Here is a 16,311-nt window from a genome sequence, read left to right as displayed (position 1 = left end):
CAGATAGGTATTGTTGTTTGAAAAAATGCATGAAGATGTATGCGTTTGTACAATAGCTAACCTCCCACCTAAGCCTCTCTCTCACGCATGCCAACATGTACACAAAAAGGTGCGTGCAAATGACTGGACCAAAAGACACTCATGCAGAGCAATACAGTATATACAAAGGCTAATCCAGGGGAAACCTTGGCAGCCTAACCTGCTCAGCTGCTTGCACTGTGCGTTCAATGGCAAGTTGCATTCCTTCCAAGAACTCAGACAGGTTAAAATGACTGGTGTTCACAGACTGGGCAATTTCTCTCATCAGGGTCGCCACAGGCATCTGAAGGCTTAGTATCATCACTGGGAGAAGGAAAAGACAGAGGGTTTGACCAATAGGAATATCTTTACAATAAGGCTATGTAGTTATATATAAGAACAATTGTTGTGTTTATGAAATGGTAAAGGAGATACCTTACTACAGCTGTTTCAGGCACATTTAAGATATACTGTATATCATGGTGTAAAAAGGTGGGCTTTGCCAAGCATAACCAAACCAGGTCTAAATTTGACATCTGTTTAATATTTCACATGTACTGAGTGTAGGTTATCAGTAGTGTTCTCACCATTCTGTGCTTGTATGTTCTTCACTATACTTCCTATGATATTCTCAAACAGTGTGACAGCAGATGGGTCACTGTCCAACAGCTCAGTTCCTTTGAGGACTGACAGTAGGGCCTCTAATATCTTTTCAAGCCTGTGAAAACACAATTTGGTTTAGGGCAATCACAGATGCAACTGAATGTCTGTTTTTATTAGTAAAAAAAGAAAAAGAAGTCATGACTGTTATTTTTTTTCCAAGAGGTAATTAAACTTACTTGTCCCATGTGTCTTGGTCTGCCTTCCCAGTCATCACCTGCTCCAGGACAGGAGCAAGATTAGCAAAAGCCTCCAGAGAAGGAGCAGTTATTTGTGAGTCTGGGTCTTCCATGACAAGTGGCCAAAGCATGTCTAAGAGTTTGCCCATCTGACAATAAAAAGGGGTGAAATTAGGGAGAAAAAAGGTTACATTTTCACACACTGATTGTATGTGATTTAGTGCAAAACATCAACTACAAGAGTTGTGTTTCATGTTCGCTTTGGTCTATAACATATTATGAGAACATTGAGTTCAAGGCACATAAAAAGATAAAAACATGTTTTGTTTGTCTGTCTATGATGATAAATGATTCTGTGTTTCAATACCCGCCTGTAGACAAGTGAGGTTTGAAACTGTGTGTTGGCCAAACATTTCAGTAGCAACAGAGATGGCTATGTAATGTTTTATCAGGGTATTATTTTTAATGTTTAAGTTGCAGACGTTTCAAATGTTTCCAAACTAATTCACACCAAACTTAATTAAAATGAGAAAAACATAATGAACTTTTCATACACGCATGTGACAATGTTTAAAGCCTTACCTGGCCAAAGATTATGGGCAAATTCTCTACTGATGCACTCTGAAAACCTTCCCAGAGACTCATGTTGCCTGAAATCACAACAAATATTGTTCACAAACTGGATCTCAATTTAAAGTAAACATACAAACACAGTCTTCAGTGTTAAACTTGGAGTGAAGCGACGTATTCTTACAACGGACAACAGAAACATTGTGTTACTTTTATCCAAAACTCTTTTAGGCTGTCTGGCTTCAACACTTGAATAATGAAGTGCACAATGCGACCTGCACTACATCAGTGTTCATCAGGATTCAACATCTTGTCCACCTACAGGGACACAGAGAAGCTGACTTGCCTTGGCCAGACTCCAAGATGAAGTGAGTGATGTTAATGAGGATTGAGACGTAGGACTGGGCTGTGCTGTTTGATGGCAGGAGGCTCTGGACTGTTTTCATCTCATCCAGAATCCTTAAGAAACAAAGTGCATCAATATTTCATATCTGAATCAAAAGGTCATCACGTCTCATTCAAATCTTGTCATGTACTATTTTTCTGACATGCAATATGAATGCAATAAGTTCAATAAACTACTTTGTAGAGCAGTACAACTAACCTGTAATATATAAATTAATTAAACCTGCAATAAACTAATTTCTTTGGTTTGTTGGGGGCAGTGGAAACAACCTATTGTACTGCATTACATAACATTATGGAAATGTTGTCATTTGTTCTGTTGAAGTATTAGGAAAATAGCAGCATCACTCACAACTGATTCCAGCTGTCTGGTCCACCAGCTGCGGAGATGCTCTCAACATATGTTGTTGCTACTTTGAGTCCAGAAAGCAGGTATGCAGCAAACATGTCTGGTAACGTCTGTTGGATGACACTCTCAGCCCTCTTGAGGATGAGGAGGGAGATGTTAAGTGATGAGGGAAAACTTGTGTCTGGTTGGACAATGAGCTTAAGAGAGTCCTGCACAATTTCCAGGATGTTCTGCTGTACAAAGAGTGGTAGGGGGCCCATGGCTGCGGTCGGGATCTGCATAGCACTTTGGACTGCTTCCAAAATAATGGCTAAGAAGTGGCCACTCGCTAGGCCACCTGGTTGCTCTGCCACCATTAGGGCTTTGCTCAAGGACATGGTGATATTGGTAAGGATTGAGATGTAGGCCTGTTGATCCTTACTGAGAAAATTAACCGTTGTCTCAAGCAGCTGCTGGAGGTCTGTCACAGGGGCGGAGACATTTATGGAGGGGTCTCCCCATTGGAACATACTACTGAGGACCGACGGGACGTTGGGTTGTTTTATCCAATTTTGTATAAGATCAAGGTATTGCTCAACTTGAAGCTCAGTGACTTGCAGAATGGTTGTATTGAAGAATGGTTCTGAACCTGGGATGTTATTCTGAGCTTCTAGGGTGACCTTCATGAATTCAAACAGATGTCGGATAATCTCAACTGTTGTTTGCCCAATTTTACTCACACCTGCACCATCTATTGGGTACTGGAGGTTGTTCATCAGGGTCTCGACCTGTTCACTGATAAACACAGAGAAATCCACCTGTGCCAGCTGTAATGTCACTTGCATTTGTGTGAGGTAGTAAAAGGGATGAAGGAGCTCTGAGACTGCGCTTGTGCTCGTGATATTTTCCAGCCTTTTCAAGTACCATTCCACAATTTTCAGATATACTTTCTGAGCATACATGGGGTCCATCAGCAAGGAGGTGTTCAAATTGTTAAATGGCTCTGTGCTGGCGACCAGTTGTATCAGACCCTCTACCACTCTGATTTCATTCATGATCTCTGGAGTGTACAGGTGGTTCAGCTGGAGGTTCATCTTGATGTTGGCCAGGATGCTGTTCAGGGTGTGTGAGACAGCCATGCTAGCATTGGAGCTGAAGTTAACTTGGCTGACTTCACTGAATGTGTTATTGATGATTAACGGGATGAGGGAGAGGATGGCTGTTTCATTACGGAGAGCAGGTAGGTGTGTCAGAAAATTGCTGACACCATTTATCAGTCCAAAAACACATTGGGCTGTCACCATCTGGTTATGCTGTGGCTCGAAACACTGGCGAGAATTGATAATCTCCATGATATTTACCATCAGGTCGTTTATGTTGGCAGCTCCTGCTAGTGCAGTAAGGTTGTTCAGCTCCGCAAGGGTTAGGTTTGACTGTTGCAGAGCATTCTGGACATCAGACACAGTAACATTTGGTGTAGCCAAAATCAATCGGATGAAATGAAGAGTCTGGTTAAAGGTTTTCACATTGGCTTTATCATTAGAGGACAGAAGGAGTGGGAAGAACATGGATAACATTTTCTCAGACTCTTGTCCCTTCAAAACTGAGCTGGTTGAAGATATGCTGATGCTGACATTACCGTTGGCTGAGAGCGTCATGTCTAATATCTGCTCCAGGAACGTGAAGATTTCTGAGACTCCAGCCAAACAGTTTTGGCCTGCTGTACATTCCGTCATCTCATGCTGAAAAGCTTTGAAATCCTGGAGAAAGTGAGCAGCTTCCTGTTGGACCTCAGGTGGTAGGAATGCTACAAGCTTCTGTGCAACAATGTTCTGGGCAGCATCTGGTCCAGCCTGAGACAGGTTTTGAAGGCTCTCTGGGGTGAGAAGGTTGAGAAAGTCCTTGGAAAGCAGGTGGAGGTCAGTGATTTGTGCTGTGCTAAGCTGCCCACTTGGTAATAGAAAAGGTTGGATTCTGCGCAGTCTATACAGAGACATCACAAACTCTTGAAGCTGCTGTATGTACCCAAGAATGATGTTAGTTGGATCACCATTTGGAGAATCCATCACTGTCTTTAGCAGCTCCATGGCACTGAGGATGGCTTCTACAACGCCTGTTGAGGTCTGATTGGTGAAAGGCTGAATGACTTCTCTGAGACGGGCCACACCGTCAGGGTGGAGGTAGACTGAATAGTTAAGCAGGGTCTGTCCCATGATGTGGGAGAGAGACATGGTGAGATTACCCTCTATGGAGAGAAACTGTATAATCAACTTTTCCAGTTCAAGCATCGTTGGTTCTGTCTCATTGAAGGTAGAAATGCCTTGGTTGAGCCTTCCAATCTGTAAGGCAACATCGAGCACTGAGGAGACATTAAGGGGGCCGTTGCCGAGGAGCAGGGGCAGCAGTGGTTTCAGACCTGCCGACTGTAACAGGTTACCGATGAGGGGAATCATTACATCAGGATTAGAGATGTTTTGGTCAGGAAGCATTGAGATATTTTTGACAAAGCCATCCAGGTACTGTAACAGGTTTATCAGGTAGGCAGAGAGTGCATCTCCACCTTTGATTTCTTGTTTCAAAAATGATGCTGCCATATATTTATAAGTGTCACTTAACACATGCTGCAACAGATGCACAGATCCTTTGAGACAACTACAGATAGAAAAGAGACGACAGAGAACATGTGAGAATTTTAGAAATTGGTATGAGTAATGTGGTTAAAACAGTAACAACAATAAATAAAACTTCTTCTGGTGTTGGAACTCTGTCCGTACTACAGTATGCTGAATTCTGCATTTGTGCAAAGAGGCTGCCTGTTTAATCACATTACATATCACTAACAATAGCAATCACTTTATGTCAACCATATCATTAAATTCATTTTAATTAAATTACATTAGAATACTAAATACTAAATATTAATATTAAATAGACTTGTTATTTTGTTCGTTAGATTAGAATAAAGATACCCCTCTCACAGCAGTGAATCAATTATTAATATTAAGGGGCAGCCAGTAGTTGGTTAGCTTAGTTTAACACAACATGGGGAAACAGCTAGCCATGCTCTGTTCAGTGCTTCTTAAACTCACTAATTAACACATTAAATCTCTTTTGTTTAATTTGTACAGAAGCCAAAGTGTAAAATGTCAATTTGTGTTCTTTTTGGGGGGATTACTTTCAAACTATTCCTTAGCTGGGTTCAATGACATCCTGGAGTTTTGCCATCGCCTTAAGGTTGCCAGGCAACCCAGAAATACTTCCACACAACTTTAAAGTTGCTGGTAGGCTGAAGGTAAACTAACTAGCTGCTAGCTACAACTTCATGGATAACAGATCTGGGAATGATATCAATCTTGTCATCATAATGATATATCATCATCTCATTCAAATAGTTGTTTTAATAAGTCAACATCCTCAGAGATCTCAATTCCAGAGCGTATATCTAACACATGCATTGTCTCCACATTTAAAAAGACATCATTTATTAAAACTAACAAGTACAAGCACTTACTTCACCAGGAAATTTTGGTTCGGTGACATCAGAGCCTGAGTCATCACTTGAACAAACTGTGGCCATTCCAAACCAGTATCACAATGAATGGCTGAGTTGTTGATGTTAATAGAACCTAAAATGGAAGGTAAACATGTTACATACATACATACATACATACATGTTTATTCTATGTTAAATAACGTACACATCTTTTATTGAGCTTCATTGTAGCGGCCCAGTGACATCTTCTATTAATCACTGATAAAACAAAATTTGCAATATATTTTTGTAGGTCATGGTTTACTGGAAATATATAAATTCACAATGTAAACTTCCAACAGATATTTTTAAATCGCTGTAAATAAATATAAATACAAAATTTCACAGAAATAGGTTTTCTTCAAAAAACATACATTTTAGAAAGTTTTTTTTGTGTGGGTAATGCTAATGCTAACAAGCTCTTATAGAGAATAAGACAATAAAAGAAAACAATTAAATACACCTTGGCACATAGAAATGTATCTTAGTCTTTATGTCTTACTTCTTGATTGGATTACATGTTGATAATAATAGAAAATTATGAATCTGAAAATGGAAAACTCTTTTAGGCCTCATTTGCCCCCTAGATTGCCTTCAATTTATGCATTTGCTAGCAAAAGAAAGAAAAGAGAAGAAATGGCACTCACAGTTTGCTGGCTGAGTTGTGACATCAGGCCTGTAGTTTAAAATCCAGAAAACCATGTGGAAATAGTTCTTTACCTCTGGCCACAGCTGACTCTTCTCAATCTTTTCTCCAAAATTCACCATGAACAAGGAAACACTACAAGTAAAGCAGAGCACAACACTGTTAAGGCATGAAATGAAACATTGTGCACATGATCTAAAACACATCATGGTGGAAAATGTGTCCTCCTATTTAAAACAAAATTCACCCAATTAACAGTAATGGCCTAGTCTAATGTAAATCAAATGTCTTCACTGAAAGAAAAAAAAAATGTTGTTGGGCCTGGGCCTAAAACCTTTTAAATTAAAGACATTATGTGATGTTATGAGTTTTAATTGTACGATTGTACAAGCAATCTTTGTTGCATCATATTTTCATTGCCACATGTTAATATCAAAAGCAGATATGCAGAGAACGGTAGTGCTCTGCAATGAAACCCCACAGGTATACAATCATTTCTTTCTCAAAACCTTTGTTGAAGAGCTTCAGTAACATCTTGACTGCTGTTGTCTGGCATCCAGTTCATCCAATATTCGCCACCCAGCTCTTTTGCCAGGCTGTGTGAAAGCCCGGCGACCTGCACACTGTTATTGTACAGTTTGTGCCACTCAGAGAGAATCATGGGAAGTGTCACGTTGTAGTCTTCTTGGCTTGTGAGAGCAGTGTACACGTCTTGTGCCTGAAACAAAATATGAAATATCTAAATCTTAAGTATGTTTCTTTAACATTAAATATGAATCATGTTTTCACATAGGACACCATTTTAAAGGATCTATTGCAACAATACTTTAGTATTGACTGATTAAATATATTCTGTAAAAGTATACAGTACAGCACAATCCAACCATACACCAGAGAAATTTGTTCCAAAATCAAATACCCATGAAATAACAAAGAAAAGTATAACGTTGGAGGAGGAATCAATAATCATGTATGACTTTCACATTATAAAATGAATGTCAGGCAGCATTTCACTTTGGAATGAAACTTTGCAAATGCAATTAAGTAACTTTTACCTTCTGAACCAATGGCAGCCATTCCATTAGTATCGCTTGCTGTAGAGCGGAGCTGTTCTGACAAACCACTGATCTCCACACCTCGATCTTTATGCTCTCTGTGTTTAAGAGCCACTCAAAGGGACCCAAGAGACCCTCACATGTTAAAGACTCAGTTGACAGAACCTAATAAAATAGAGGTAAAAAGCACCAACTGTTAAGTGTTTGCTACCTTGATTGTTTTCCATACTATTAATCAAAAACCTCAAACATGTCATCCCTTGAAGTCAATGTATTACATATGACAGACTAGTGCTATCAGTGGATCACTAGTGTATTGATGATGGCAGACAGGTGTTCAGTACGACTCCACTACAACTTCTTGCACATGGTTTCATGATAAAGCTTCCTGAGTTTGAACAATGCTTGTCTGCTAGTGTTCTTGGAAAAAAATACATGCAAGTGAGCCAGCTATAGTTAATAGTAAAAGTTAGTTTACAACAATTTACACACCATTCTCATATTTGAGACATGTGACTGTGGCAATACTTGCAGCTGTATAATACACAGCCACTGTTCAGTAGCAGTCAAACAATCAGGCTGGGCTTTAAACCAAGCTAAAATAATAATCATTTACACTGTAAATGCATGCACAACTATAATTAGTATAAGAGAGTGAAAACTGCCTCTTGCTGTCTTTAAACCTTCTGATTACTTGTGCGGTTGCCCAAACGTGCTGCCTCCCCACAGTTAAGCAATGACACTGGCAACTAAGCTATAATGAAACTGTGATGCCTAAAACTACATGAAAATTAACATAATTGCTGTTCAAAAGATTAATAGCCAAAAGCTTATGGCCAGTTGAAATACTAAAAACATACCTTTGTAATAACTTCCATCACGCTGTCCAGGACATGACTAGTCCAAACGCTTGCCCCAGACTGGTTTGTCAGCAATGTTAGATAAGTCATTTGAAGTTGATCTGCATCTTTAAGGACATTGGTCATCATTCCTGCAAACCAGGGAGAGCGTAAACAACAAATATTCAGCAGACAAAGCCAGATCAGTTGACCACAGTCAAATTCAGTGATAGGCCATAAAACAAAAGTACATTGTCAACAAAAAAAAAGAAAGAATTCCCCCTTTGATCACTGTTAAGTCGGTTAAGTCACCTTTGATCACTGTCATCCACTTTTCACACAATCTCTGTTGTATAATACAATCCATGCAGTTTATAATTTCCCTATTTGTGTGTGTATCCATTTCCCACATGGTAACTCCTTTAGTTCTACTTTGGTTCAACATCTTTCATAAGTCCCCTGAGAAAGGGTGGAACTTGTTCCATTTACCTCAGGGTTATGAAGTACACATACTGGTACTCTAGGTAGAGAAAACAATAGTGTGCAGTGTGCGATAGTTATACTTACATACGTACTAGTCATAAACTAAACACAATATGTCTGGGTAAGTGTTAACTTTTAGATTCAGTCTCTCTGCTTTTGCTCTTTCATTGTGAAGGCTGACACCAAAATCATTGTGCATATGTGTTAGTACACTGAGGCTTCAATGTGAGTAGGATGTTTTGGAGTCTTACCTTCTACAGTATCAAGGGCCACTGTTGCTGACTTCATGGACTGAAAGCCAGTTCTGAGGACACTCTGGACAGCCATATCCAGCTCTGGCACCATTTTTATAATCTCCATCACCACTTGACCGACACCCAAAAAGCTGCCAAAGCACAAGCCCAGATTTAAGATAAAGTACAAACTATTCACATTACAGTGGACACTTGACTTGGTGTACAGGTCTCTGATATTTAGCCGATGTGTGCAACGAGAATAACAAAAAAATTACAAGATGGTTTCCATTTTGTTCTTTGTATGAGTATGATGTATTAAACAGGAAGGATTGAATGGGCTGCAACAAATTGTAAAAAATGTTAATAGATCAGTATAAAAATAGCTTTTAACATCCCAAAATGTAAATGTGCTGTATTTATATAGCGCTTTTCCAGTCTTAACAACTGCTCAAAGCGCTTTTACATCTACAGGAAACATTCACCATTCACACACATTCATACACTGTGGCCGGGGCTGCCGTACAAGGTGCCACCTGCTCATCAGATAAACACATTCACACTCCGATGCGCAGCACCGGGGGCAACTCGGGGTTCAGTGTCTTGCCCAAGGACACTTTGACAATGACTGCAGGGGCGGGGAACGAACCACCAACCTTCCGATTGGCAACCGCTCTACCACTGAGCCACAGCCGCCCATCTATTAAATGTCATCTATTAAATATTGCCAAATGATTTCCCAGAAGGAGATAATAAGATAATGTTTCTTCCATGGGCAGGAATTTATAAATCTCCATTTTAACATTATTGTAAGACCATTAGTTGGTGCAAAAGAATACCATAGCAAAATGTTTTTTTTTTTTTTTGCCAACTCTGTTTTTTCTGAACAAATATATAATCCTGTTTACAGTACTTAAAAAAAATCTCTGATGGATTTGCTTTATAGCTGATTGGCAATGTACTGTACTGTACTTACAGCTCCTCGTCAATGTTTTGTGGTGGAGTATCCACGCTACGCCGGGTCCTCGTGAAGTTAGAGCCTCCCTGTCCTCCTGGAGATGAACCTCCCATCAGACTATGCAGCAGCCCTTTGGCAAAGGACACATCACTTGGAGCAACTTGCTTACTCCATACCAGCAGAGCCTGAGGATAATATAGTTAATGTTTGGGACAAGAAGGTATACTGAGTTAGAGTTTCAAAGTTAAAAACATTTTAGCTGGCACACATGCGGCATGACACTAAATTGATTCTATGAGCATAGACATAGCCCTTGAATTTTTTTTTTGTTTTTTTTTAGGATACTTGTGTTGTATCTGTTTAACTGATTTTGTGTAAAGCACTTTGAATTGCCCTGTTGCTGAAATGTGCTATACAAATAAAGCTGCCTTGCCTGCCTTGCCTACATGCGCAAGGGACAACACAATTGCAACCCCTTAGAGGGCAAAGCCTGTATGCAGAAGAAGTGACATGTTAAGTAATATGACATTGTGTTGCTTCTTCCCTCCATGGTCTGGAATCATCTGGCCAAAGGACTACAGGTGGAAATTATCCAACTGTCTAACACTAGCACATTTACAGAAATGTTGATTAATGTGTGTTGTTCTTTATAAAGAAAAATACAAATACAAATACGCCATTGCTATATTGTTACAGTGTACAAAACTGTACAGCTCTATCATTTTAAAAGAAATGTATTGTACATATTACTTATTTATATTTATCTAATATTTTCTTTGCACTATGTTTATTGTGATACAGCAAAGTACCAAGACAAATTATTTGTATGTAAACAGCTACTTGGCAGTAAAGCTGATTCTGTTATGCCAGCATTAGATTGCATATTAATGTCCGGCTTACTGAGCGAGTACACAGTGATGACAGTGTTAGCTAACAGCTTCTGATTGGGAATTGGTAATTTGATGCTCTTTGAGGTTTCTGCTCCCAAGGTGCGACCTGGCAGTCGCAGTTGTTTGTTGCTATGGCCAACAGCTTTTTTGCGGCCGTAGACTAATTATCTGGTACTCTATGGATCTAATCAGAAGTGAAGATGGCACTTGAGAATGCAAATTAAGGGCAAGGACAGAAGAGCACAGACAAGAAACACAAGATAGTAAGAGTGAGACAGTAAGAAGACAAATGCAAGCCAAACACATAAAGTAGCTGTCTCATTTCTGATGGGAACATTCACATTAGGGCTTTTTTCACATTATCACTTTTTAATCACAATCACGATTTTGGCTTACCACGATCAAATTTGCGTGATGAAGCAATTTTTTAAATGTGCCATTACGTTCATAGAACGCTCCAAGTTTTTTTGCAAAGTCAATCTACTGCTCCGTAAACCGCTGTCTAAACATGTGCCTGTCAAGAGTTCCCTGCACTGTGCAGCTTAGTTTCTAGATGTAGACAGTCACAGAGGACAGAGTAACGTGAGGAAAATTCAACAATAGATAGCAGTCGGTCATATGGCGGTCTCAAGGTTTACCAGTTTACTAGTAAATGCAACATTTTTTTTTTCAGACAACAGCAGTGACCAGTTCTAGTTTGTGTCTGTTAGCTCACAGGGCTCTAGGATGCAAGTAACATTTTCCCTAGGTCGCACCGGCGCACCTAACGTCTTCGCATCCGCTGCCTCTCCACAAACAAAGCAATGTTGTTTACTCTCAATGTTGTTCTACTCTCTCTCCTCTTACTCTCCGCGCAGCCCTTGCCCCTATTAACTCACACACGGCTCCCAGCAACATCAAGAGACTCAGCGCCGGTCCACACTTCCGACATTTGTCCACAGTTTTACTTGTTATTAACACAGCTGAATAATGTTAAGCATGAGAGGCAAACCTGTGTTTGTACCAGTGTTTCCGCTGGTAATTCTAGTATTGCGGCGGACACGGCAAAAAACACAAAAGTTATTGAATGCAACTAACTTCAGTACGTAGAGTAATAGCGTGAGAGACGGAACCTGCTGAACCTGTTCAACTATTCAACCCGTGCTGGACCCGTTCATAATGAGTCAGCTGTCACGCTGTGAGTAGCATACGTCCATCGCTCTCTCTCTCTCCCTAGCTCTTTTAATCAGTTATTGTTAAAAACAAATGAAAGAGCTTTCTCAGAGATACACATATTTTTTTAAATGTATCCTAGGCTATTTATTTCAGATATGTTTTATTCAAAGGTGCTGCAGCTGTATGTATGTATAACATACAACTTCAACATAAGAGGAATGTAGCACAATATGGCTGTAAAAGCAGTTATAAATAGCCTATGTGACAATAAAATTTGTTTTGGTTAAAATAACTGATAATTGTGATAACTAATCGTGATCTCAATATTGATAAAAATAATCGTGATTATCATTTTGGCCATAATCGTACAGCCATCATTCTGACCTACCTGCTTTGCAACCTTATCAGGGCTGATCCAGCCCAGAAGCATGTCCACGGTGCCTGTACCACATGCTGCTTTTAGCCACAATTGGTTACTGCTCTTGTTACACAAGTACAAATGCACCATGTCTCTGTCCAATGTCAGGCCGATAGCCTAGAGAAGGGAAGATGAAAGGAGTAAATACAATAAAACCAGGGTCAAACTCTTAAGTGGTAACTCATTTATGGAAATATTATTTCCACAAATAGTCAAAACTGTCCCATTAAATTTGAAGCTTCTTAGCTTAGCATAGTTTAGCATTAAGACTAGAAACAGGGGAAAGCTGCCAATTGAGCCTGGCACACAAAATCCGGGAAGGTGGGTTTTGTTACTTTTAAACAGAGCCAGGCTTACAGGTTGCTGGCTATAGTTTCATAGTTAGCTCACAGGGATGAGAGTATCAGTTCCATTCTTCTGTAGCTCTTGGCAAGAAATTTATGTAAATGACATTGAAAACATGTTGAAACATTCTTGACTTGTCCAACACGACTTTCATGCTTGAATTTCTACATCTTATCTCCAACTGAGGCTAAAATGTGGCCGAGTGGGTTGAAACCAGTTTGGCAACCCTGAAGACAGAGCTGAAGAAAGGTATGCAGTGTTATGTTTATGTCTCAATCAAGTCAACACATACCTTGTGCAGTGGAATTTTCACCTCTTGTAGAACAACTGTTACCATTTCACTTAGTGAGTTATTTGGCAACGTCACAACCTCGCCAAGGGTAATGGACACATCTAAGCAGAACCAAATCACATGTTGACGTATCAGAACAAAACCAGACTGACAACATTTCTCTGGTGTTTTCATGTCAAAGGTGAATTGTGTATTCATATCGTGATTGTGATTCAGCATTTTAAGACATGATAATGAAACATAAAGGTATATATAGCTGATCACAAGTTACCTTTGCCCGGCCAGTTTTGAGCATAGTGGATCATGTTGATGCCTCCAGCAAGGAGTGGATGCATGTTGGAAAGGGAGGCACTGGCTTCAGGGAAATTGCTCTGAATGACATGCATAGCACTAGAGAAACCATGGGGGTAAAACATTTAATGCTCAAAGCAAGATATAACCTTTACTAAACACTAGACAGAGCTTACGATTGGTCAAACACAAACACACTGTTCCTTAAAGGTCCCATGGCATGAAAATGTCTCTTTACCAGGTTTTTAAACATTATTATGCGTTCCCCCAGCCTGCCTATGGTCCCCAGGTGGTTAAAAATGGCAATAGGTGTAAACCGAGCCCTGGGTATCCTGCTCCGCCGAAAATGAAAAGCTCAAATGGGCCCATATGGAATCTTGCTCCTTCAAAAGGGGCAAGGCTACCTCCTCTTTCTCTGCTTTGCCCGCTCAGAGAATTTTTGCCTCTCTACCTTGCCACCCAACTCTTCCTCAATGGCTACAAACTCAGAAATGACACATCCTAAGGAAAGCTCATTGTGGGACTGGCTCTAGTGGCTGGAATTCTGCACCAAGGCTGAATTTCGGGAAAGAGACTAGCTTTCAATTTTATTGTACCTCAGTTCTGCATTTCTAAACTAAAACCTAGTCATGCCAAATCAGCCAGAAGCATATTTGTGTTTCTTCGTCAAAAATGTTGAAAGCGTAATATAAAAACTTTTGTCTATCAGCTCCAGACTCCAGTATAGCACTGACAGACAATGGGCCACTGTGCTTAATAAATATTCTGAATAACACAGCATACTTAAACTATTTCCTTTTAGGGATAGACCGATAATTGTGTAGTTTTTTGGCAGTTTGCACATGATCTGTATTGCCGTTTTATTTGGCTGATAACCAATAAAGTAAATTAATTAAAGTGTGTTACTCAGGCTCCGCTACAGCTCTGTCTGTCCCTCGGCTTCAGTTTCACTCACCACTGAGTCGCCGCCCACAACAGAAATCTTTTTTAGTGTTTTTGTCTATCTATCTTTTACTGTGTGTTATGTTGAAAGTGTCTAATTTTAAAATAATTGCTTAAAGCATTTAAAAAAAGTGTGTGTTGGAGTTTACACATGGAGTTGAACATTCGAAAATCTTGATTTTAATTTGCACTGTAAATGCATATCTGTTCCATTAGCTAATAACAATAGGTATCGGTACTGGTCAATTTTCTAAACTCACTAAATAAATATGTCACCTTCATACAGCTGCCCTTCCCTAATTTTGCATTGCTGCATTTTTGAAAGTGCTTTACCCCTGTATGTTGGTCAGTAGGGCCTCTGTGGTGTCCAGCACCTGGTCAACAGAACCCGAGGAGGAGAGCTGGGGAATGGCAAGAAGGCTTTCCCACAGTGAGGTCTGATTTTGCAGCTGATTGAAAGCAGCCACCACTGCCTCAGCCACCGTCATCATCCTATCTGGTTTTTCCAGCATCAGCTCTTTCAGTATCTGACAACCAGATGAGATTTCAGAGTCAACAAAACAAATACAACTGCACCAGTTTTGTGTTTAATATATATGTGGTATATATTCTGCTGTGCGGATAACAAGAAGCTGACACATACAGGCACAAATCCACATACTGTATGTATGCAAGCAAACCCAAACACACACCTGGTTGAGTGTGCTGAGCGAGACTTCAAACACAGTGTTGTTGGACTTGCAGAAAGTGACCACAGCATAGCAGAGGGGGTTGGGTGAGGTTGTGTTCATCATGGGCAGTGTCATGGTGCAGATGGCTCTCTTCAACAGGTTCACTGACTCCAGCATTTTGTTTATGGTCTCCTATATTCAGATTATAACAGTAAAACAGTAAAACAACGCAAAAAATGAAGGTATTCACTCAAAAGGTATATTTATACAATAATATTAGATTGGAACACAAAAAGTCAATGTACCTCCAAATCACATTTTTCACAGTTCCAATATCAACTGTATTAATGAACTATTAAAAAAACAATCATATCTACACATGGTCAAAGATGGAACCTTCCATATACCCCAGTAATGTCAGTATTCACTTTTGAAGTAGTATGTGTCAATAGTTTATAATTCTGCTTTTTATTTAATCTCTTATCACTGTTTGAGTACACTTTAGAGGGCTTTGTTGAGAGGCTTGAATACTTCCTGGAGGGATTAAATTAAATTACAAAATAATGCTTAGAACCGTTTTGCTTCAGTTTCTTTTATAAACCATTCGCATCCAAACTGCTGTTTTAGTATTTCTGTCTTTTATGTGAAAGCTGAACTTGCAAGGAGCACAGGATGCATCCCTGAGGGCAGAGCGCATAACAAACTTTAAGAGAACTCCAGTGATTTTGTCCATTCTTGGACAAATATTTATCCTAACATAATTGTTCTACTTTCAGAATTTGTATCAGCTACTGCTGCTATAACACATTCCAAATTCTACTTAAACTTAATGTCCTTCTTCAGCGTGGCTTACAAAAGAGAAGATAGAGTCATGTAAATATTTGACTTTTAAACAATTTTTTAAGGTATTCCTTTAAGGCTTTATTTGTCAGAGAATAAATGGCTAATCTGCTGTTAACAATGACCTACACAGAATACTGTCGCACTTGATTAAGTAACCAGGCAGATCCTTATTCCCGGCAGCTGTGTTCCTCCCATTATATTTTATCAACACCCACCTGATCTCCCAGAAGACTGGTATTCAAGGCGTTCATGAGAGATACATTAGAGCTTCCCTGGAAAGATGAACCTGTAACACATAACACACTGTTAAAAAACTGTCAGTAATACCAAATCCCACAGTCACCTTATAATACAACCATGAAATGGTCTTAAATAAACACATTTTTAAACATTTTTAGGATCAAATTGTCAACTTAGTCCATAAAGTGTTAGTTCTAGTATTAGCGTAATAGTTCAACATTTTAGAAAATGTCTTTAGTTGCCTCTCAGGGAACCATCACCTTATCGTGGTGGAAAGGTTTTGTGTCCCTATAGTATGAACCTGAGGGCTGTGTTGTC

General features: G+C 39.6%; 1 protein-coding gene across 3 annotated transcripts in view; it reads right to left on the bottom strand.

The window, feature by feature from the left end:
• abca12 (ATP-binding cassette, sub-family A (ABC1), member 12) overlaps positions 1 to 16,311 on the bottom strand; it is a 66,465-nt gene that overhangs the window by 42,518 nt on the left and 7,636 nt on the right. For all 3 annotated transcript variants that reach the window (XM_032529027.1, XM_032529028.1, XM_032529029.1), the window contains exons 6-24: positions 15,969 to 16,039; positions 14,932 to 15,102; positions 14,573 to 14,766; positions 13,278 to 13,396; positions 13,007 to 13,107; positions 12,340 to 12,486; positions 9,925 to 10,091; positions 8,967 to 9,100; positions 8,254 to 8,384; positions 7,394 to 7,558; positions 6,848 to 7,056; positions 6,340 to 6,473; positions 5,672 to 5,786; positions 2,185 to 4,812; positions 1,774 to 1,886; positions 1,440 to 1,507; positions 858 to 1,006; positions 606 to 736; positions 200 to 342 (exon numbers count right to left, since the gene is read on the bottom strand). In XM_032529027.1, the coding sequence (XP_032384918.1) occupies positions 200 to 342; positions 606 to 736; positions 858 to 1,006; positions 1,440 to 1,507; positions 1,774 to 1,886; positions 2,185 to 4,812; positions 5,672 to 5,786; positions 6,340 to 6,473; positions 6,848 to 7,056; positions 7,394 to 7,558; positions 8,254 to 8,384; positions 8,967 to 9,100; positions 9,925 to 10,091; positions 12,340 to 12,486; positions 13,007 to 13,107; positions 13,278 to 13,396; positions 14,573 to 14,766; positions 14,932 to 15,102; positions 15,969 to 16,039 (5,090 nt within the window). The remainder of the gene's footprint in view (positions 1 to 199; positions 343 to 605; positions 737 to 857; positions 1,007 to 1,439; positions 1,508 to 1,773; positions 1,887 to 2,184; positions 4,813 to 5,671; positions 5,787 to 6,339; positions 6,474 to 6,847; positions 7,057 to 7,393; positions 7,559 to 8,253; positions 8,385 to 8,966; positions 9,101 to 9,924; positions 10,092 to 12,339; positions 12,487 to 13,006; positions 13,108 to 13,277; positions 13,397 to 14,572; positions 14,767 to 14,931; positions 15,103 to 15,968; positions 16,040 to 16,311) is intronic.

Source organism: Etheostoma spectabile, chromosome 11 (genome assembly GCF_008692095.1).
Source record: "Etheostoma spectabile isolate EspeVRDwgs_2016 chromosome 11, UIUC_Espe_1.0, whole genome shotgun sequence".
Lineage (NCBI taxonomy): Eukaryota > Metazoa > Chordata > Actinopteri > Perciformes > Percidae > Etheostoma > Etheostoma spectabile.
This window is presented reverse-complemented; position numbering and strand designations above follow the sequence as displayed.